Raw genomic sequence first — 23,387 nt, 5'->3', positions numbered from 1 at the left:
GACAGTATTTATGAAAGTGTGATCCTATTAATAGCTTACAAGTCTGGCCACATGTGGGATCTGACATACCGTGTTCCCATGAAATAACTTCTAGCACTATGTTATGCTTTAAAGCTTTTTCTAAAAATAGCACAGGGATTTGTAGGCAATCAGTAAAATTAGCATCTAACTACTTAATATTGCATTTTAAAATACATGTAGGAAAATAAACAAAAATGTTACAAGTAAACATAACATATGGTTCTTTTTTTAATCTCTACTTTAGGACGACGTAGACAGTCTAAACCCAGTTCTCAGGGATAACCCGCAGTTACATGAGGAGGTAAAAGCCTGGGTAAAGGAACAAAAGGTTCAGGAGATTTTTATGCAAGGTAATTATGTGGGAAATTGTGTTATTTATATTGTGTGTAGCTAGTTTAAGGCCATTACTTGTGTGGGACTCATCCCATAGCATTTGTGATATAATGGAGAATATATTTCTAGCTTGGAAGTTATTTTTTGGAAGTATTAATTCAAAAAAACAAGACTGTGTAAGAAGCTGTTGGTGACTGCTCCAGACTGTTCTTAACTTGTTTGATGTTTTAGTGATTACAGCAAAAGCTGAATGTCATTAGTCTGAACATAGATAATTTATGAAGTTTGTTGTGAAAATAAGTGTGTATGAATGGCATCCACACACATTTTGGCATGTTTAAAACTGTTCTGTGCTCTGTTAGTGTTAATGTGTGATAACTTCTCAGATATCTGTCTGTGCTTGTAGTTCTTCACAGTTCTGTCACAGATGAAGAATATTTTCAGATCCCCACCCCACACCCTCACCCCCTGACTGAAAAGTGCTTTTCAAATAAGTTATGATTTGTAACTCAATTCTAATGCTGGAAGGTTGCAGAAAAGCTGTGTGCATTAATATCTACACTGGACATACAAACGACAAGAAAACTAGTATGAATTCAAAGAAATTATTTTGGTACCATCATGCTGGTAGTAGAAATATTGTATGCATTTGCAGTATATTCATTAAGTTTCAGGAAGCTCTGCAGAGGAGTTCCTATTACTAGGAGGCAGAAACCAACCTCTGTGGGTCTGGGCTAAAATCCCCAGGCAAGCAGGCAAGCAGCTTCAGAAAAAAAATGCTTAAGAAGTCATTTAGTAAATGAATATTGGGAGGAAAGCTGTAAACAATGAGATATTTTAAGGATGGTTCTGAGGTTTCCTTGCTGTCTAGTCTCTTTGATAAAACCAAGATCAGAAGACCAAAGGAGTATGGTAAGTATAATATTAAAGTTACAGTAAAAAACGTTGGGTTTTTCATTCTGTGGAGTTTCTCATTTGACTAGATGTGATTATTCTTATGGGCCACAGAAAAAGGATGCTGAAAAAAAGCAACATGTAGAATTGTGTAGATAATAAGTTGGTATGTTGGTGTTAGTCATTTTAGATTTTACTTTGATATCCTCAAATGCAATACAAGTTAGTAGTCTGTTGATGAAATTTGCAGACAAAACTGGATTGAGAGGTGATGTAAAATTGAGTTAAGGCTATATGAAAAGGAAACTAAAATTGGGCTTGTTTATTGTGTTTCATTAGAGTAACAATAATAAGGCCATTGTAAAAGCCTCTCTGTACTCTGGTACAGAATCAATAGTTGAGCAAAGCTCCAGCAGTATTGAAATAGTCATCTAAACGAGACTGCCAACCCATCATCCGTGCAACTCATTTATGTCCCATCATCCCAGGAACTGCATTTTTATCTCTGTAGATGTAAGTTCTCAAACAGACGTTTCTGTGCTTAGAAGTGCATAGATGAAGAGTATTGTAGATGATACAAATCTAATGCCAATGTCCTTGAAGGCTAGCTGTCCTCATCTATGGAGAAGCTGTAGGTCCACTTGTTCCCCTGATGTGATTGATGTGACCTGAGGAGACACGTACTTCCTGAGGAGGGCCTTGGCAGTGCCCCCACCTCAGCCCCATGGGATGGTGGTCAGCCAGCAGAGGCTGCTGTCACATTGTCTCAGCATGTAATCTGCTCCTGGTCACGCAGACTTTACGTTGGCACAGACCTTCCCATGGCTTACGGACAGCCCTCTGGCACTGCTAGCTGCTGTAATCTGGTCATGCTCTCTTCTTTTCTCCTCCTCTCTCTTCTCTGGTTTACTTCACCTTTTCCATCACCATTTCCTTGTTTTCTGCAATTTAAGCTACGTTTTCAGTTCTCCCTTGTCTAGATGCATCTGTTAAGGTTGTTACCATATTCTCTTACTTCATCCTCTGCAACATTTTTAGGATCCAGCTTTTTCCTTGTTTTCTGTGATGCTGAAACCTTCATATCATAACTTAGTATTTTCTTCTTTGACTCTTGCCATTAAAACAGTTTATCTGAAGAAAGAGGGGGGTCAGATAGAAGCATTAAAATCTGGTTCCAAATGTTTGAAAAGAAACGTGCCAATTTGAGGAGGGAGAATTTTAGTCAAAATCAGTCCAATTATTTACAAGAATGAGACTTAAAAATTGGCCTATTTAGCCTTTCCTTTGGGCTGCAGTCACAGCAGCATGCTTTGCAGTAGAGATTGTAGCTTTGGCAGGAAAGTAGTTTATTCCTTGTTTAAAAAAAAATCAAACTCCTCCCAAACTTGGCCAAGTTGAAAGCTTTTGGGACAAATAAAACCGGTTCAAGGAAAATAGTAAAGTGTCTTTGGTTTTTAACAATTAAAATACTTGATTTCTTTCTTCCTATTAGTTTTTTTATCATTACAGTCTCAGGCTGCGTGTATAATAATCCTCTTGAAACACTGAGTGTGCTTCAGCCCTGAACATATTTCCTCATAGTACTGCCCAGGCTGTTTCAACAATGTGTAACTGAGTGTGATTCAGCCAGGGTCTGGAGACAAAGCCAGGCTTTTCCTGTAATGGCTGCTTGTGGCTGGGCTGGGCTGGAGCTGAGCTGGCCTGTGTCGTGTGACTGCAGTTTAATCTTCCTTCTTCTTCCTGTCACCCCATCAGCATGTAAGATAAAAACCCAACCCACTGTTCTAAAAGGTAGATAAACTCTCTTTTAAAAATAGATAGGGTAACAGCTGGGATGAAGGACAGACACAGATTAGAACAAGGAGTAAGGAAAGAAATTGGCATTGGCTCAGTGCAGGAGAGTATAGGAGAAGCTGGAAGCTGTTGGAGAAGGAAGGATGGAGGTTGTAAGCTGAGAAGACTGGGGGAAAGGACTTGGAAGCCAGTGGCCTGGAATCATATTAATGCTAAAATGAGACAAGCTGGGGAGAGACTGCTTCTGCTTATGCAAGAGACTGAAAATCATTGTGCAGTTAGCAGTAGGATGCAAGAGAGGAGGAGCTCAGTTAGGAAAGTAGGAATGGCAAATTTGTATGGAGAGACACAGGCAAAATTTTACTGAGACTCTGAACAAGGCAGAGCTTTGGGACAACCATTAAAAGTTCAAGATGTGGAGAATGTGGATGGGTCAGGCAGTCAGAAGTGTGGGAGCTGAGCTGGAGGGATTTTGCAGGGCATATGCAGTCAGGGTTGGAGAGAAGCCATCAGGAAATGTGTCCCCATGGGAGCCCCTTCTGGTCCAAGACCAGAAATGTGAGACATAAGCTTGTAGATTCTTCCTTTTTTGCTGCCCATATGTACCTGTGATTGGCAGTGCTTGTGCTGGCACACTTCTGGCCCTTGTCTGTGCTGCTGGAAACATACTCAAGGCAGGACTTAAGGCTGGTGGCTCAGGGGGTTCAAGAGGTCTCAAAGTTTCAGTTGTGCCATGAATGATGTGGTTGGGGGTAAGGAGGGTACCATGGGGTGGTGTTTCTCTTCCCAGCTGGTCGTAAAAACAAGGTAGTCACATGCAAAAAGTATTTCAAGAGACCACTTGGAAATAATTACTGCTTTTGCACTTCTCTTGATCTCTCAAATATTGATATTAAAAATAGTCCTTACAGTAGCATACTGTCACATGCAGAGGGTGTAATAGACCCAGTTGTGTGATTGTGGATATTTTTTTTACTAGAGAAAGCTGTCACCTGTGAGGTCTCTGGCCTGTTTGCTGCAGATGTTTGAGCTTGCTTAATGTACTGGGCAGGGCTTGGAAAAAATGATCTTTAAGAGAGACGGGGGAATTCTGGCCTTGCCTGTGCGGTTCAGCAACTGAGCACTCTTAAATCACTGAAGTTAGGCTGTTTGTAGGTTGTCACTGACTAGTTTTTCCTCCCTTCCTGTTTGCCTGACCTGGGACCTGGGGTTTGATTGCGGAAGTAGCAAAACCCACACAGCTGGAACTGAACTTGGTGGCAGTGTTGCTTGGTCATACAAAATGCTATATAAATACCAAGTGCAATGAAACTTAAAAGTTCCAGTGATCAAGTGAGACACTGAACATGAGTAAAGTTGTTATATCTTGATTTCTGGGTCTTGAAACAAACTGTAAAATAGGTACTGTATCATACTAGCTCCCCATCTCCATGGGCTTTGGAGGTAAATTAAACTGAGCTTTGCAAAATGTATGAGGTTTCTTTGGATTTGGTGTGTCTAAGAACAGGAGCTGAAGTCTTCATAGCATGTGTATGCTTAAGTGTTCTGTGTGGCCATAGCAGGCATGGGATCATTCAGCTGCCTTTTTGCCTGTTGTAAGGGAGAGAAACTCCGTGGTCACTTACGGGAAAGACTTGGCAGATGCAGAGTCTAACCACCAAGATGTAAATCTTTTCGCCAGCGAAGCATCTGTGCATGTGACTAGCCTGTTAAATAGCTTATGTATAACCTGCTGCTGCCACTTTCTAGCCTTTCAGATTACTTTTCTGTGGTTGCTGTTCGTAGGGAGGAATTTTCCCATCATGTGTCATCGTGGTTGCAGAAGGATTTAGTTAGATAAGAAAATTGTATGTTGAAAATGTTAGCAGAATTAACTTAAAGCATACTTACATGTATCATTTGCATTTCAAAATGTCTTCCTGAATCTGTGGTTAGCTGTCCATGCCACGTGCACTAGATGTTTGCTGTGAAGCTTAAAAAAAAAAAGGCAGGAAAATCCATGTACGCCTTTTTTTTTTTTTCCCCTGTATTCCTCAATGGCTTTTTTATTTCTTCCCCTTCCAAAGGTCCGTACTCCTTAAATGGTTATAGGGTGAGAGTGTACAGACAGGATTCTGCCACCCAGTGGTTCACTGGCATCATCACTCACCATGATCTCTTCACCCGCACTATGGTGGTTATGAATGACCAGGTGAGTTGATGGATGATACTCAGAAAACAAGCTGCAAGTAAACTAAGCCTTGGGAGGTTCTAATTGTTTGGTGGTGGAACTCAGAAACACCGAGTTGGTTCAGTTGCAGCAGGGTGAGGGTATGACTGCAGTGAAACTACAGCACAACTGCATTGGACTAGCAGTTAAATCCTCCTGTAGCTGAGCGTTTGTGCAGTAATATGATTAATACCAGTCCTACAGTTTTTTCTGCTCTTGCTATTTGACTGGTGAAGCCTTTGAAATGAAGCAATCCAGTTTGAAGAACTGGTCTTCCCTGTCTGCTCTGTTGAGAATTTCTTCTCACAAGGATGAAATCCTTGAGCACTGCAGTAATGATTACTTTTTCCAAGCAATTGAAATAGTCACTTTCTGCAGTTTATTGAATTAAGCATTTAGTGCAGCCCTAATTTGTATTTGTCATGGTGGGTTTTAGTTTTATTTCAGAATCTGATGTTACAAAAAGAATTAATACTGGTACTTTTAATGGCAGTAATGAATTCTATTTCAGGAGAGTAGAGTAATGATTCAATAGTAATAGAGTGAATGACCCATCTGCCTTGAAATGACTGACAAAACCATGTGTGACAATAAAAATTTAAGACTAGTCTATTACGCAAATAAATTATTTCCCTTAATTTGCTCGAATTAATATTTCCCAAATGTTATTTTTTTTGCTGGGCCATATTCTCTGAAGATCTGGTTAGCATTTCCTACTTCATGAAATATTTCTCACTAGTAACGCTCAGCAGTTTTAAGAGTTCTGCTCTCCAGTTATTTTGGTTCTCTTCTTGTAGCAGTTTTGCTTCACTTGGAAGCAGTACTGTAATGTGCTTCTGCAGTATAATTTATAGTATATTAAATGAATTTTATAAAATATTTCTATGTTGTAATTACTACTTAGGGTTTATTCTATGAATAACTCATTAAATCTCAAATTTGCAGGTCAGTGAAGGGAGAAGGAATTTGTGGTGGGGTACTTTTGCCTTTTAAGAAAAGTTGTTTTTGCAGTGACATGTAAAGACACATTTGCTTTGGTTTGACACTGTTCCCAGCATTTGTTGTGTCATATGTCAGTTCTGCTTGTCAGGATTAAGTAAGCTTTTCTCTGATTAGTCTGCAGCACACAAAATAGACTGGTGAACGCTGATACAGAAAATACAGATTGGGCATTGTCTGAACATCTGTGGATTGTTATTTTCTCTCTTCTTCTTTTTTTTTTTTTACATTAACCAGGTGTTAGAACCTCAGAATGTTGATCCTTCTATGGTTCAGATGACCTTTCTAGATGATGTTGTTCACTCTTTGTTGAAAGGTGAAAATATTGGCATCACTTCACGCCGACGGTCTCGTTCCAACCAGAACAGCAACACAGTTCACGTAGATACATTTATCTTTTTACCTAAATATTTTCGTATATTGCGAATGTTAAAAATACATGTTTAAAGACACTAATTAACATTGCATTGAAGTCCATTAATAAAAAATTATTTTTAGGGTCATTATACACGTGCACAAGCAAATAGTCCCAGACCAGCAATGAATTCCCAAACTGCAGCACCAAAACAGAATTCTCACCAGCACCAGCAACAGAGGAATACTCGGCCAAATAAGAGGAAAGGCTCTGATAGCAGCATGCCTGATGAAGAGAAGATGAAAGACGAAAGATACGATTATATCGGTCGAGGAGGTAAAAGCAGTTAATGGAAAGGGAGGGAGAGCATCCTAAAACTGTATTAGACTGAAAATGTGATAGACATGTTTTTATCTTTTGCAGAAAACCCCAAAACCAAAAATAAACACTTTCTTAGTAAAAGAAGAAAACCTGAAGAGGATGAAAAAAAATTAAATATGAAGAGACTGCGGACAGACAATATCTCAGATTATTCTGAAAGCAGTGACTCGGAAATTTCAAATAAAAGATTAACAGATTCATCCTCGGAACAAAATTCAGAAAATGAGTTAAAAAGCAAGAACACTTCAAAGATAAATGGAGAAGAAGGAAAATCCCAAACTGCTGAGGGAGTGGAACAGACACTAACAGAGAGACGGTCTCCATGGGATGAAGTACAGCAGGATAAAAACCATGAAGAGACAGAAAGACTGAAGTCGTCAGTCTTGGATCAGCAGGAGAAATCTTCACTCCATGCAGCAGAGCAGCCAACACTTTTTGAGCAGAATGCCAAGGATCCACATGTTCAAGAGTGTAATGCAGAAAAACATCATACTGTGGAGTTAAAAAATGAGCAGTTTTTACCCAGACCTCCTACTCCAAAATGTGTTGTTGATGTTACTAATAAAAACAACTCTGAAAAGGAGAACCAGGATAATGCTGCAAGTACCTTTGGTTTGCAAACAGTTCAGAAAATAGAATCTCACAGCAGTGATTTAAAGCAGCAGTTTTCAAATGCAAATTTCCTTGAAGCAAGAAAACAGGAAGCTGATCAAAGTTGGGTTAGCAGTGTTGTTAAAACGGATTTGATACAACCTGGGGTTGTAAAAACATTACCGGTAAATGAACACTTAAATTCTGAAAAAGTGCAGTATGGCTCGTTTATGTCTTCATTAAATGTAGCTTCTGTAGCAGAAGAGAGTAAACTGCGTAAACAAAGTCCAGTCCCCGATTCTGTGAAGTCAAAATCTAGTGCTTCAGTTGATCATCCTAAAACAAAGTCACCTGATGTTAAGCCTAAATTCACCCAATCTTCCGATACTGTGAAGTCTAAGGTTAGTTCCCAAAACAGCCACGCTACTGGATTAACAAGGTCAGCCAATAAAACTGATCATGATTTGCCTAGGTCTAGTTTTCATCCAGTTCCAGCTAGAGTTAGTGCTCTAGAAGCTACTAAGAGTCCTCTTATCATTGACAAGAATGAACATTTCACAGTATACAGGGACCCCACTCTGATCGGACAAGAAACAGGAACTAATCACATTTCACCTTATTTGCATCAGCATAATTATCCTCTGCATTCCTCATCCCACCGAACCTGTTTAAATCCAAACGCTCATCATCCTGCATTAACTGGTTCATCCCATCTGCTCGCTGGGTCTTCAGCTCAGGCTCCCTTGTCCGCTATTAACACTCACCCCCTTAGTAGCGCATCTCACCATTCTGTTCATCACCCTCATCTACTTCCCGCAGTGTTGCCCGGAGTGCCTGCTGCCTCCTTGCTGGGTGCCCACCCGCGACTAGAGACTGCTCATGCTAGCAGCTTAAGCCATTTGGCATTAGCGCACCAGCAGCAGCAACAGATGTTACAACACCAGTCTCCACATCTTCTTGGACAAGCTCATCCTTCTGCTTCCTATAATCAGCTAGGGCTTTATCCAATTATTTGGCAGTATCCAAATGGAACACATGCTTACTCAGGACTCGGTCTGCCCTCCTCCAAATGGGTCCACCCAGAAACTCCTGTTAATGCAGAGGCTTCCTTGAGAAGGGTAAGTTGAGATCCTTTCTTATTGATTTATTTAACTGGGCCTGGTGTCTTCCAGCAGTGGTTTCCTGGGTACAGATGTGGTAGTTTGTGTCACACTGAGTGTACTGTGATGGTGGGGTTTTTGAGTAGGCAGAGAACTAGAATGGAACTACAGTAGTAACCACTGTCTCATGGTGGATGTGCGTAGGGAGTTCTTCCAGACCTTGATTTCCTAAGAATTCTAAAGAAAGATGTAATGTTTGATTTTAGTTTATGACTAAAAGTGAGGTCAACCAGCTGGTGTGGGAACTCAAGTCCACAGGGTAAATATTTGCTACCTCAAACTGCATATGTGAAATACTAGGAGAGGTGGGACAGTAGTCTTCATAGTGAAATTTTGTGCATGCTCACTCAATAATGGTGAAAGACTGAGAAGGAAGGAGTAAGTACTTTATCCAGTGGGAAGTTCTGAAGAGAAATACTTCTGCATTTATAAATCTTTTATGCACTGTACACCCATTTCTCTTGTCTTTACACCTATCTGTGTACCCTTTCTTGGCGTATCTTTTTCTCCCCTTCTGTTCCTGTTGACACACATCCCTGCCTTCCCATCTGCTTTCTACTCCTCTGTATTCAAGTCAGGGTGATTCCTCTGTCTGTTTGCTGAGTGTAACCACTGAAGTCTCAGAAGAAATGGTTTGTGTTTTTCAGCCTAGCGCCCAGTGTGGCGGCAGGGTTTGGCAGGCAGACGTGGCAATTACAGGAAAAGTTTTCTCAGCTCCTGGAGGCTTGGGATATGGCATGCTCATTGCAGGCACCTCAGAGGAATAGTGTAAGATGAAGCATGTGTAGTGCAGACAGAAACTTTGGAGAGCTTTGCTGCCAGCTTCAATCAAACCTCCACTGAGCATGTGCATACCGATCTTTAGAGGCTTTCAACTTGGCCTAATTTGGGCAGATTTTCACAGGGACCACAAAAGGCATGTCGCTGACAGTGGTCCTTCTGCCAAATTGTAAGCCTTTGTGTCAAAGCTTGGCGTTCTGAATGGTTAGAAAGATTTTTGGTTTTTTTCTTTTTCATCGTGGGGAAGGCTATTCCTTCCCAGATTCGTTCTTGAGAAAAGCCAAACCATTGTGGCTAAGTCTTTCCCAAAACAGTCAGTTTGAGTTGGCCTTGTAATATGAAGTAAGTTTGATCTAAAATATGATAAAATCAAAATGCAGCAGTGAAGAAAAGCCTAAGAGAAAACGATAGGTGGATTTATCTTTTCATGTTGCTGCCTGCTCCACCCCATAGAGAAGTCCGTTTTAAAGAACTTACGATAGACGTTGTTTTCACTTTGGCTGCCTGAAGTATGCAGCCCTGCATACTGAGGCACGTAGCTTTTTAATTATGTTGATATGTGGCAATTGTCTTGTGGTGACTTGTCTTCTGGCTCTCGCACTGGAGGCCTTTTTAAAATAGATCTTAGAAACCCAGAATGGGCGTTTCCAAGGTCGGTTTGCATGCATGCCGCAATGCCCACACAGCAAGGGATTTGTGTTTCAGCTGTAAGAGCAGCAGCAGCAGCAGCATCCACCCTTGGCTCAGGGCTGAGCCATGTCACTGAGCTGAAGGAAGCGTGCCCCAAGCCCACCTTTCCCTGCTGTCCCTGGGTGGCTGTGGCAGCTCCCGTTTGGGCTGAGCTGTAGGTGGTTGCAGGTAGAGTCATGAAGCTCTTTGAGCAATGCTTGTTGCTCAGACAGATGTTCCCCAGCTCCTCTAGGGAGAAGGTGTTGGGCCTTCTTTGCATAATACTTTAATGCAGTTTACAGGCTGTTCGTGGGAACTCACCACAGCATGGGAACTCCTGGCCTAGGAAATGTGGCACTAAAACTGTGAGCACGACCCAAGTGGCTGCTTTAAATATTCAAAAATACAGAAATCGTAACTTCAAAGTTGTAGCTTTGTAGCACCTGCAGATCTATTCTGTGTCATGAGAGCTCTTGGCTCCCCTTCTGCAGCAGTTCCCAACTGGGAGTTGCCAAGTCTAAGAGATGGATGCGGATGGACTGGTGAGGAGCGTAGGAGGGGAAGAAGGTGGGGATGCACCAGCCCCACGAGGCTTCGGGGTGCACGTGAGAGCTCACTCTTGTCCCCAGTCCCTTCTTGGCTTGTCCCCAGTACTTGAGCCCCACTTGAACAGGGTGTCCTGCTTTTCCACTCCACTGCGTGCACTTCCCGTAAGCAGGTCTCGTAAGTAGAGGAGAGAGAGAGAGAGAGAGCTGCTCTTTTTCTTTTCTGCAAGTTTCAGAAAAGATAAGAAAACAGAAACCTAAGAAAGTAGTGGATGAAAAAGTAGTTTCATAAATTAAGTGTTGAGCAGTGTGTTAAAATAAGGAGGCCCACCTTTGGAGTGTTTAGGTACACAGCATAAAACTGGGTGCACTGTGTGTTTGCCATGCTGCACAGTGTGGCAGGTGTGTACATTTATCATTTTATAGTGTGGTGATGATGATGATGATGCCAGATAAAAATGCCTGGCTAAATAAGGCAGATTGATTAGGATTACCATACTTAATCATCTGGCTGGGGGAAGAGAGGAGCAATCCAGGAAAGGGATACTTACATCCCTTTTATTGAGATTTGTCATAAAGCTGGAGATAAAATTGCTTCCTGAAATATCAGGCCATATTTGTGTTTTTAGAGAAATACTTCTTGCCATTCTTTGAAGAGGGAATGGTCTTTTTACTATTAACTGAATTTAAATGTTGTCCTTGGTTTGTTAATTTTGATGAGCTTGAGATGCTGTTCTAGAATTAACTGCTCATCCTGAGTACGTGAAAATTAAATGGTTCTAAGAATGCTTCTGAAATGTGTAAACTGTTTTGTATGCTGCAAGTCCAGGGCAAGTACAATCATGTGCTTCAGTTGACCAAAAAAGTGACTTATAATGTTAAATTTTATTTACTGTCTGATTTGATACTGAAATATATCACTGGTCATTGGTAGGACTTGGTAGAGTGACTCTCTTGGTCCCATGATTATTTTGAAATCTGATTTTATTTTTCATTTTGGTTGGTGTCAACAGAATACTCCCAGCCCCTGGTTACACCAGCCCACCCCGGTGACCTCAGCTGACAGCCTTGGTTTACTGAGTCACATTCCTGTGCGACCATCCAGTGCAGATCCCCATCGGCCTCTCAAACTGACCACGCATTCCAGCCCACCCTTGTCCAAAAGTATCGTAGAGCATCGCAAAGAGTAAGTTTGCTGTTGAACTCTGTTGTGAGGGGGTGTATTTCATCAAGTGATGTTGCCTTTTAGCTTCCTTTTACTTTTTTTACAGACCTGGGTGCCTGTGGTGGACGCAGGCTTGTCAGTGTGTTGACTTGGAATGGTACTTGAGTTCATGAGTCGTTTGAAGACTTCTGAAAATTGTACTTAATATAGAGAAAAGTTTATTTTGTGTTAATAGATAACTTTGTTCAGGGCATGGGAAGAAAGGTCTTCCGTCTAGCACACTACTATCTGCAGACTAACCTGTGTGCTTAACCTTTTTTCAAACAGGGAACTGGAGAGAAAAGCGTTTGTTGAACCTTTGCGTTCTGTTACCACTGCGCCAGTGAAGAGCGAGCTGGAGCAGAGCAGAACTCAGGCCGCAAAGGAGAGCCATATGCACAGGCATTATGCAGATCCAATGCTGAACCAGCTGCCAAGGCCACCGCAGGAGACTGGGGAACGGCTGAGCAAATACAAAGAAGAACACAGACGGATACTCCAAGAAAGTATTGAAGTTGCTCCTTTTACAGCTAAAATAAAGGCACTGGAGGGAGAGAGAGAGAACTACTCCAGGGTAGCATCCTTATCTTCAAGTCCCAAAAGCCATTCAGTAAAATACGACAAAGATGCTGAACGCTCTGTGTCAGAACTGTATAAAATGAAACATTCGGTTCCACAGAGTTTGCCACAGAGTAACTATTTCACTACCTTGTCTAACAGTGTAGTAAATGAACCACCGAGATCGTACCCATCAAAGGAAGCTTCTGGTGCATATGTTGATAAGCAAACTAATTGTCCTTCAACAGCAGCTAGTCCCCAGGCTCTTCCCTCCTACATTTCTTCCCTTTCAAAACCTCCACCTTTAATTAAGCACCAACCAGAGAGCGAAGGCTCTACAAGCAGGGTACCCGAGCAGCTTTCACAGTCGGTGCAGTCTCACTCTGTAAATTCTTTCAGAAGTGACAGCAGGAGCCCTACTCAGTTGTCAGTCTCATCTTCAAATACACTCCGGAGTATGCCTGCTTTGCATAGGGCTCCTGTGTTTCACCCTCCTGTGCACCAAAACCTGGAGAAGAAGGAGAGCAGCTATAGCAGCCTTTCACCTCCAACTCTAACCCCTGTTCAGCCCGTTAATGCTGGTGGTGGCAAAATACAGGAGTTACAGAAACCGCCAACTTTAGTACCTGAGCCCAAGGAAGCTCAAACTGTTTACAAGGGCACTTCTGAACAGAATTTATCAGAAATATGGAAGTCTAATAATGCCCCAAATAACGAAAAAGTGGATTGGCAGAGTGAAAGAGTGAGTGGAAAGTCTCAGTCCGCTACAGCATCTGTTATTGTGCGTCCTCCTTCTAGTACAAAACACGAGAGTGTACCAGTAATGCAGTCTGCTTCCAGAGATCGAGTTAGTGAGAGATCTTCAGCTGTGACAAATCAAGCAGATTGCCTGAAAACAGCGGAAGCCAGGGAGACTGGAAGAATCATTCTGCCAAATATGAACTCAGACAGTGCTCGCACACAGTATGAAAAGAAATTTCCAGCTGTCTCGCAAGGCAGCATTCCTCGTGCTGCCACCCCTACCACAACTATCATCTGCAGCACCAAAACGGATGTCACCGCATCAGCAGCAACGACTACCAGCGTGTCGAGCCGGGGTAGCTCCGAAGTGACTTACTCTCTGTCGAGCACCGTGTCCTGCGCGCCGCAGGAGTGCACAGCCCCCCGCGCGGCTGGCCAGGCGGCGGCGAAGCCCCAGGAGTGCAAGGTCAGCACTCCAGCTCCGGTTACATCCGCTGCTGGCAGCACAGGCAGCGCTGCTCAGCCCAGCTCGGGGTTCTCCACCTCTACCGACTTTGTCCATTTGAAAAAGCACAAGGCAGCGTTGGCTGCGGCTCAGTTTAAAAGTAGTAACACCAGTGAGACTGAGTCCAACTCTGTGAAAAATCAGACATTTTCAACCTCTCTCTCCCTAGACAGTGCTATCGTCTGTAATACAATAAACAAAGCGAACTCTGTAGGCACTGGGCAAACTTCCCAGACAAGTCAGCCAAACTACCACACTAAACTGAAAAAGGCTTGGCTAACAAGGCATTCAGAGGAAGATAAAAACACTAATAAAAAAGAGAATTCAGGGAACAGTGTTTCAGAAATTATTAAGCCGTGTACTGTCAATTTAATAGCTTCTACATCAAATGATTTGCAAAATAACATAGATAGCAAAATCTTGGCAGATAAGTTTGTGAAGGAAGATAAGCACCCAAGGAGAAAAGGAAAACGAACTTACGAGTCTGGCTCTGAAAGTGGCGACTCTGATGAAAGCGAGAGCAAGTCAGAGCAAAGGACTAAACGGCAGCCCAAGCCAACTTACAAAAAGAAACAAAATGATTTGCAGAAAAAAAAGGGTGATACTGAGGAAGAAGTGAAACCAAATGGTGTTCTTAGCAGGAGCGCCAAAGAAAAAAGCAAGCTGAAGTTACAGAGTGGCAATAACAGCAGTGAGTATATTAATCTGATTTGGAAGTCACAGACGAGTGTGAAGTCCAACACTGTTAATCCTGGCGGGTTTGTCATGCACGATAGCTGGGAAAAGAGCTAAAAAGCATGCCTGTGTAAATGAGGAGGTCCAGATTTTTCTGTCTTGAGGCCATTTGAAATATCCTGGTGTACGGAGTAGAGCATTTTGTATATCTGTTAACAAACTGGTTCTTGGCCTAAAAATAAGCAGTAAACAAACCGGTTTATGCTGTCCATCAGAATTGAGCAGGCTGGTGCATATAGTGGTACCACTTTTATTGAGCTATATATATATATATGTTGGGGGTTTTTATTTTAAGATCTAATGCATTTATTTTTAGAGCACTGCTGGAGGGAAAGATTCTCAGTTGTTGAACTATAATTCATCCTTTGATCAGAAAGCCAGAGGCAGTTCCTTGAGAGCCTGATGCCACTCTGTTATGATTTGGTTAATTTAATGAAAGGTTTAAGGGAGAATCATTTCACACTCCTAACTAGCATGTGTAGTACATGGTGTTAACATCCCTCTTGTTTAAGGAATAAAATAGTTTAGGGAAATACAAATTTCAATTTAAATATAATACTGTAACATGTAGTAGATTGTAACCAGATTAATCTGAAAAGAGAAACTGGTCTGCCAACATACGGGATTTTATTTAAAAACTTGCCTTAGTTTTAATCCCAATTTATTCTTTTCCAAGGACTCTTCTTTTGTCTTTGGTCTGCTCAAGTATGAGAGTCTAGCATTAAATTACTTCTCGTAAGAATTTTTAAGTGCAGGTAGCAAGAAAATGAGCAATGCTGCCTGTAATTACATTCTGTGGCTTTTCACTGTCTGATGCATAAAGTTACTCTTCTGGTATTTGAGAATGCTTGATCCCTGAATTGGACTGCGTGCTGGAAGTGTTGTAGTCCATCTCAGGTATTCAGGATGTTTGGTCCAGCGGTAATAGTATTACTTTTTCTTTCTGCCCCCAAGTAAAGGGAAGATCAAGGTGAATATGCCTGTAAAATCTTCTACAGCTTCACTTCTTAAAGTAAACTGTAAATATATACATTTAACATGTTACGTCTTTGTGACCTTTGTATTGTTGCAAAAGGTTTTTTTGTGGTGGTGGAAATTTCTGCAGAGGGAGGTGGTCAGAAATTTTTCTTTCAAAAAGAACTTTCCGCAAAGATTTACACAAAACCATAGTCGACCTTGAGGAGCTTGAGTTCCCTTGGAACAGCGGTCTGGGTTCTCTGTAGGTGGCTGGAGAGATAACTAACTGGGCTTCAGGATCTGGGGCTCAGTGGCAGTTTTGCAGCATGGGTGGTATGTGGATACTGCCAGGGTTGGGGAGTGCTTTGTCCTGATGCTGCTTTGGAAAGCCCTGGGAGCTCATGCGCTAGCCAGAGTGCTCAGAGCTCCAGGCTGTGAGGGTCCCTCCTGCAAAGCAAGGCATTTCACAGCCCTGCAAGTGCTGGGGGTCTTCCAAGTGCCTACCCACAGAGCTTGAAGTGTAGCAGCTCCCAGATGACACCCAGGATCACTGCTTCCAGGGCAGAAAACACAGTTTTGGACTAGTAAACCTGTACTTGGGCCGTTTGTACTCAACAGGTTTTAATCTGGTTGCTGTCATGCCTTGGATGAGTGTGGAGTGCAGTTTCTAGGCCATAAACTGAGGCATAGGCAGTCTGTCACTTGCAAAGTTTGTACAAATCATCTCTGGCAAAATACCAATTTGAACCCAGGTACCAAGTGCAGAGTTAGCACCCTGACCCCTTTATCATTCTACATCAGATCCCTGTTTACAGGACATGAACTTTCAAGAGTAGTGGTAGATGAAATGACAGATACTTCTGTCTGTCTGCAGATAAGAGTGGTGCCACTTTCAAGGCTCCTTAAAATGAAAGCTTGGTTAAATAACAACAGGGTTCAGTTTCAAAACCTGTGTGTGAAAATTGCACTTATTACTCAATAGACTTGCTGCTCTTGTTACTTGGTGTCAGATCTGCTGACTTCAGTATCGCAAACAGAATTATGCTGCTTGGCCTTGCAAAGCCAACAGACGAGATGGAGAGTAAATGGATTCTGTGACTGTAACTGCTATTCTGTAGTCACATTTGTAACCTTCCAAAAAACAATGTTTTAAAGGAGTAGGAGTTTGGCTTTGGGTTGGTTTTTTTAAGTTTTGCCTGTATTCATTAAACTGTGGCCTTTTTTGCCTACACCTTCACTTGAAGCAGAGTTCAAACCTTTCTTCACTATTGTATTTTTTTGCTTTTTTTGTCAGAATGAGATTCTGAAGATGGTTTTAGTAGAATATCTGGTGAATGATACACCTAATAAAAGGGAAAATGTAGTGTCTTGGGAGCTCAGCAGGTACTGAACTATGCTCCTGCCTGTGTAAGTTCCAGTTGGTACCTTTGCCTTTTTGACTTCGGTGCTGACAGACAGGCAAATAGAAATAAAAATGAAATATGTTATGCAGGTAGCAAATGTACCTGAAAAAAATGTTGAATGCTGACTGATCTTGACTGTAATCTGTGAGTAAGCAGTACAGTGCAAGTACCTCATCTGATACTCTCCTTGCTTTTCCAGCTGGTATACCTCGCTCAGTGTTAAAAGATTGGCGCAAAGTAAAGAAGCTGAAGCAAACAGGAGAGTCCTTTTTGCAGGATGATTCTTGTTCTGAAATAGGACCAAATTTGCAAAAATGCAGAGAATGTAGGTTAATAAGAAGTAAGAAAGGAGAAGAACCAACTCACTCACCAGTGTTTTGTAGATTTTACTACTTTCGGCGGTAAGTATGACTAGTTTCCTGATAATGTTGTGTTTCAGCTTTTAAAAATAATACTGACGAAGGACTGGCATACTTGAAAGCGTGTCTGATTTTTCTGGCTCAGTCAGTCTGCCCGATAAAAGACAGCATCTAATTTAACAGTATTTATATTTGTATTTCTTTTGTGGATTGACTTCATCGCTGTTTAAAGCTTTTATAGCAAAGACATCAGAACATCTGCCTAGTGTACCTTAGGCAAGCAGAAAATACAGTACATCACCATTACACAGGTGTCTGACATTTGAAGTGGGATTTTCAAAAGACAAGCTTCAGTATTTCTGGACAAGTTGTACAACCACAGAGTTGCATTTATTTGTAATTGTTCTTATGCCAGTATATGGTGGGAATGCTGCTCAAAGTTTTCTGGGAGTTTCCTGAGGACAGAGAGGAGTTGTGACCTCCTTTTTCACAATTAATGGCCCATCAAGGAAAATTCACAAGGAAGAAAGTTTCCTGGGGTGCAGTGTAGTGCATGTAGTGCAGGAAGCGCCGAGAAAGGGTAAAACCGCTTTATTTTGTGTATGGACTGTGCTGTCAATCCAACTTATTCTGGACAAGAAACTGTCCCCTAAGTTTGGTGTCATTTTCTATAATGAATCTTCAGTTACAAGACTTGATATACTTATAGAAATCATTTCAAGGTTGGACTCTGAATACCTGCTATGTAAGAGTATTTTCCTCCTAATGTGGCAAAGTTGGAGTTTTGGTGGTTTTCCCCCCTGTATAAAGGAGAGAACATAAAGGTTTGCCAACATTTAAAAAAACTACTGTGGAATTAAAAAACGTAAATGTTTTTATTATATTGTGGTAAATTTTACAGCAGTTTAATTATTTTTATTGTGTTTAGATAGTAGGGCTTGAATTGCAAAAGCAGTTTACACTTTTGTCGGAAGTTGTTGTAGCTGAAAGTTGATCATTTCATCTTGTTCATTTGAAAACATATCTGAATGTCATTTTTGATACTTCTAAATCCAGGACTATTTTGCTGGCCTAGGTTCCTTAAGTGTTACAATCACATCTGAATAATGACTTATCCTGTATTGTGCAAGATGGAGTAATTAATTGTTACTACTTAAAAATAAGCTAAGTATAGCCAGGGTTAGTGGAATAGTACTGGGTAGGGTAACATGAAGGCCTTTTAAAGGTCAGAGCTTAGCAGATACAAAAACACTGTCTTCTATTAGTGATTTGTTCTGCCTGGAAAAATTTAAATGTAGTGTTTGCACTCATGTTTTCTCAGTATGAGAGCAGTGGTATACAAAAGTCTATCAAATGTGAGTCAGACGGAGTGACTGCAGTCACAGATACTCTGAAAATTCAAAGTGAGGAGTAGGTGGAACCAAACTTTGACCAAAATTAAAAAAAAATTTCTGTCTGCAGTTTTAAAGGAGTAATAAACGCTAGAGGGGAGAGAATTATGAGTGAATGGAATGCAAAAAAGTTTCCTAAAAGGTTAGTTTTAGTTTTCATGCTGCCTTATTTGAGCTATTGAAACTATTTTCATCAGTAGGATTTATTTTAGAATTAAAAAATACTGTAGGGATGGTAAAGGTGAAAAGAAAACTTCCATGTTGTAAGATGTAAGCAGCAAGATGAAGTAGAAAGTAAAGTGGAAGTCACAGAGTATCATGATATATGTAGTTAAACTATCTGTTCTCATTTTTAGGTTATCTTTTAGTAAGAATGGAGTGGTTAGGATAGATGGTTTCTCCTCTCCTGATCAATATGATGATGAAGCACTGAGTTTATGGACACATGAAAACTATGAAGATGATGAACTGGACCTAGAAACTTCTAAATACATTCTAGATATCATAGGGGATAAATTTTGTCAGTTGGTAACGTCTGAGAAAACAGCCATGTCCTGGGTGAAAAAAGACGGTAAGGAACCCTCAAAGTTCTCAAGCATTCTGCAGTTTTTCTGGGGGACCATTGCTTCCTTTTGCATGGCTGTCTTCCCCTGGCTGTTGGATTTTCCTAGGCTGCTCGTTGAGAGGACATGCTGGAAAGGGTTCCTCCCTCAGTGGGCCAGCCCCATCCCCCTCCCTGTGCTGGTGGCTGGCCGGGGCTGGGGCCAGGCTGCTGTTGGGATTGGAGCAGCCTCCATTCCCAGCTTGGCCTCCAGCTCTCCAGCCAGAGCAGCCAGCTCCCAGCCAAGGCCTGCAGCGAGCCAGGTACTGGCTGCTGCCAACAAATGGTGTGTTTCTTGATGTGTCTCCTTCCCAAAACAAAGGAGAGGAGCAGAGCAGCGTGGGCCCCGCAGAGCATGTGCTCACTCTGTCACCTCCTCCCCCCCAAAGCCACGGCCGTCCTTCTGGCCCACGGCAGATGGGCACAGGCTGGTGGCCCTTCTAATTCCAGGCAATGTGAGGAGGAAGTGGGGCAGAAAACACATACCAGGCCAGGTCTCCTGAGCAGGCACCTCCCTCCCCTCCTGCCAGCTTCAACTGTCCAGCTCACTGGTTTGGCTGCCTTTGCAATCAAACATGTCCCCTGGGCAGTCAGGTGAAAACCCCAGCTCTCTTGAGTGCATGGCATTAAAGCATATGTTAAAAAAAGTTCTTCATACTTGCAACAATATCTTTTCTGTATGACTTTAGTCTGTGTTTTCTGAATGCTTTATTTCTTTATAATGTGTTGATAGTGTTGAAGGGGTGGGGTGCTGTGTAATGGAACTAAAGGAGTAGATGTTGATGGCCTGTTTATGAAAGATCACTTTGCTCCCCCAAAACCCAGTTGTGTCTGAGGGGAAACTTAATGAATGCTTCATCTATAAAGACTGTTCATTCTGTGCTTTGCATTTAAATTTCAGTCCTTTTATTCTGCTTATTTTGTATTTCAGCCAAAATTGCATGGAAGAGAGCAGTGAGAGGAGTCCGTGAGATGTGTGATGCATGTGAAGCCACATTATTTAACATTCATTGGGTCTGCCAAAAATGTGGATTTGTGGTCTGCCTAGATTGTTACAAAGCAAAGGAAAGGAAAAGTTCTAGAGGTCAGTTCTTTATGAACTAGAGTATTGTATAGGCTGTTTATTCTCATTTGTTGCAGAGCTGCTGATCCACTATAACTGTCTTTTTGTAAAGTGTTAAATTACTGCTTGTGTGTATTGGTTTCTCTTAGATCTTTTTCGCCTCCTTTTTTGTCAGTAGATGTAGAATCATTCATTCAGAAAGCAACTGCTGTGGGGGCTATTTAATTCTTTGTCCGCTTTTCAGTCTTTTTGTGTGAATTGTTGTGGATTGCTTGTGCCTTGCCCCTCGAGGTTAAATCGTGTTCTCCAGTTGTGAGGCCAGTGCTCAGTCACACCTCCCTCTTTATGGTAACTCATTGCTGTTAAGACTCGCCTTGATTTGAATGCTTTCTGGAGTCCTCCCTTCAGAAGTGGTTTGTCATACTGACTTTATCATCCTGTTTTATAGTTTTATTATAAAAAAGAAAGAGATGGAGAAAAATACTTCAGGTAGTATTTAAAATGAATGTTAATGGAAGTCTCACAGTCCATCAGTCTACACATATATGTGGTTTATCCCGTGCTTTAGTGGAAATGTCTAGTTCAGTCTGCAGAGAAGTACAACAGGACTGACCTGCAAACCTCTGATTACTGGGTGACCCAGCTGGGTTGCAACTGAAAGGAGGAATGGCTTGGAAGATTGATTTGGGCTTTGAGCTCTCGTCTGTGACACTGGTGCACAGGCTGCTTGGTGGAATGCATTGCCTTCCCTGGGAGGCAGGCATTGTGCCCTGGCACAGTTCTGTGGTCAGACGCTGTGCCAGGAACTGATTCAAGGATAATGCTGTTTTGAAAAGCAGTTCCATGTTTGTCATAGCAGCGTAATGTCACAGATGTGAAACGTTAGTAAAATCAAGTTTAACTGTTAGGTGGCAAAACTCTGCCAAAAGGAGAGTCTCATCCACTTTGTCCCTGGCTTGCAGTGACAAGCCTCCTACAGTGAAGTTTTTAGGGAGGTAATGTCAGTATTTTCCAGCACTGAGAACAGTTGTTAATGCTTGAATGCTGGAGGCTGCTTCAGCATTTCTTCCCTGGCTGAAGCCTGTGTGTGCGCATGTGTGAGTGCATCCATCTGACGTGGCTTGGGATGCAAGCCGAACGTTATTTACCCTGGTGGGAACACACAGTCAGAGGCTTTTTATAGTGTGTTTTAACCAGCCAGGAAAGTTTTAGTAAAACGTCTTAGAAGTTTAAAAAAGCAATATAAAGAAGGAGGCTTCTCTTGAGTTTTCCAACAGGGAGGACTTTCTCCTTGCTGTTGATTGCAGTGTTACCTGTGAAAGCAGAAGTACGACAGCTTCCCTCAGTGCGGCTTAATGTCTAATGATGCTGTAGGAGTCATGTGAACTGTATTGCTTCTTTGGCACTCTCTTAAATAAATGTTCAGAACCACCCACCCTTCTCTATATAATAGCACTTTATATTACACCATTTTTCCTGGAACCGGTAGCTGTTTTTACAGTTGCTGAATGTAACAGAGAATCCCCTGGCTTTTCTCTGCCTCAGCAGGAATGTTAGAGGTTTGAATATTCCAGATTCAGATACTTATCAATGACTTCTCTTATTACTTTACTACACGAATGAATGAATGTGTAACCATTGTTACCTTCAGATAGTTCATGGCACCATCAAGTGGAATGCCATGTTATGACATTCCAGTGAGAAAATAGATTAACTAGATACGTAGTGGTTTGTTACCTTGATTTATTTATGTTTCTGACCAGTTGGATATTTAGATGTTTTAGAGGCTACAAAAACCACAAAATAGCTTACAAGTCTAATATTTTTCTGAAGGAACATTTGGTACATTGTGTACCTACTACAGTGTAAAAAAAATGCTTTAAATGTGTTAAGTGCTTCCTTTGGTGTGTTCCTTTGTTTAAATTGCTAGAGCTGAGCAAATTGGTAAGAGGCTTGGAAAAATGTCTTTAAATTGGCAGTTCAGTGGATAGTACAGAAGACTGGGGATTTAGAGAGAAATTGCATTCTTTCTGCCCCAAAATCATGTAGCATGTTGGTGACTAGTTGCTTGGCCAGGCATTTTTTGCTCTCATTCTTCTTGTGTCTTTTCTTTACACTGCATATTTTAGGACAGTCTTCCTTAAACTTTATAGAAGGCCTCTCTCTCTTACCAGTAAGGCCCTCTCTGCTGGCACAAATGGTTTTCAGCCAGTACGTACACACTTAGGGTTTTGTGGTTTCTTTAATCTGACACAAATCCGTGATGCAATTTCCTCTCCTTTGTGCCACCAGTAACGTTGGTGTAGCTGCATGGTAGGCTGAATCAGAGAGACGATTTGGTTAGCAGTTCATCTTTTTGGCTTGTTTGGCCAGCTCTGGTTGAAAACAGACAGTTTCAGTTGGAGCATGGATTGTGTCAAATTAGGTGAACCATACAATCACAGCTTAATTGTGTCTCTTTTCCATGGCAGGATTCATCAAGGGAGGCTCATGGCCTTAATGGCAACTGTAGAGGATTTCAGCCTGTGTTAAATTGACAACTCTCTAAATGTGATAAAGGGAATATATTTTGAAACTTGGAAAGGCCCATGTTATAGATGCAGCTATTTCAGTTTCGGTATTGTTAAACTCTCTTTCCCTTAATGTGAGAAGTAGCTGTTGTATGCAAGTCCTTGTCACGCAGGATACCTAGACAGAAGACTTAATATGTGCAGAGACATGTTTCTAACCAAAACCAGTCAGCAAGACCTTAGCTCTGCCTGTGTGCACCATAAGTGAAGTGAAACACTGGCAATCCTATCTTGCAGATAAGGAGTTGTACGCCTGGATGAAGTGTGTGAAGGGACAGCCTCATGATCACAAGCACCTGATGCCAACACAGATTATTCCAGGCTCTGGTAAGACCATATGTGAACAAGCAAATGTTGTTTCCTGTGTCTTTCTGTGAAGAAGGGCCAGAATTGTTTCTTGAAACTTCTGACGTTCCATTTAAAAACCTGGGAATTGAGTTAACTCTAAGTCATTGCAAGAACGTTAGTGGTTCTGGGCAGTTACTAGCACTGGGCACAGATGATGATGAGAACAAGAGGAGTGTGCTGACAGATGTGTAAAGGAGTTTTAGGGACAGGTGGTAAAGAAA

The 23,387-nt window shown here is 41.7% G+C and overlaps 1 protein-coding gene across 4 annotated transcripts in view; it reads left to right on the top strand.

The window, feature by feature from the left end:
* JMJD1C (jumonji domain containing 1C) overlaps nt 1–23,387 on the top strand; it is a 158,660-nt gene that overhangs the window by 120,183 nt on the left and 15,090 nt on the right. For 3 of the 4 annotated variants that reach the window (XM_085064255.1, XM_085064256.1, XM_085064257.1), the window contains 11 exons: nt 266–371; nt 5,109–5,233; nt 6,488–6,631; nt 6,749–6,941; nt 7,029–8,695; nt 11,745–11,917; nt 12,224–14,430; nt 17,034–17,235; nt 18,941–19,155; nt 20,117–20,269; nt 23,056–23,145. In XM_085064255.1, the coding sequence (XP_084920381.1) occupies nt 266–371; nt 5,109–5,233; nt 6,488–6,631; nt 6,749–6,941; nt 7,029–8,695; nt 11,745–11,917; nt 12,224–14,430; nt 17,034–17,235; nt 18,941–19,155; nt 20,117–20,269; nt 23,056–23,145 (5,275 nt within the window). The remainder of the gene's footprint in view (nt 1–265; nt 372–5,108; nt 5,234–6,487; nt 6,632–6,748; nt 6,942–7,028; nt 8,696–11,744; nt 11,918–12,223; nt 14,431–17,033; nt 17,236–18,940; nt 19,156–20,116; nt 20,270–23,055; nt 23,146–23,387) is intronic. The other variant, XM_085064258.1, reaches the window with a different exon arrangement.

This window comes from Lichenostomus cassidix, chromosome 6, assembly GCF_008360975.1.
Source record: "Lichenostomus cassidix isolate B80296 chromosome 6, HeHo_3.0, whole genome shotgun sequence".
Taxonomy (NCBI): Eukaryota; Metazoa; Chordata; class Aves; order Passeriformes; family Meliphagidae; genus Lichenostomus; species Lichenostomus cassidix.
Note: the sequence above shows the minus strand (reverse complement) of the source record. Positions and strands in the feature narration are given on the sequence as shown.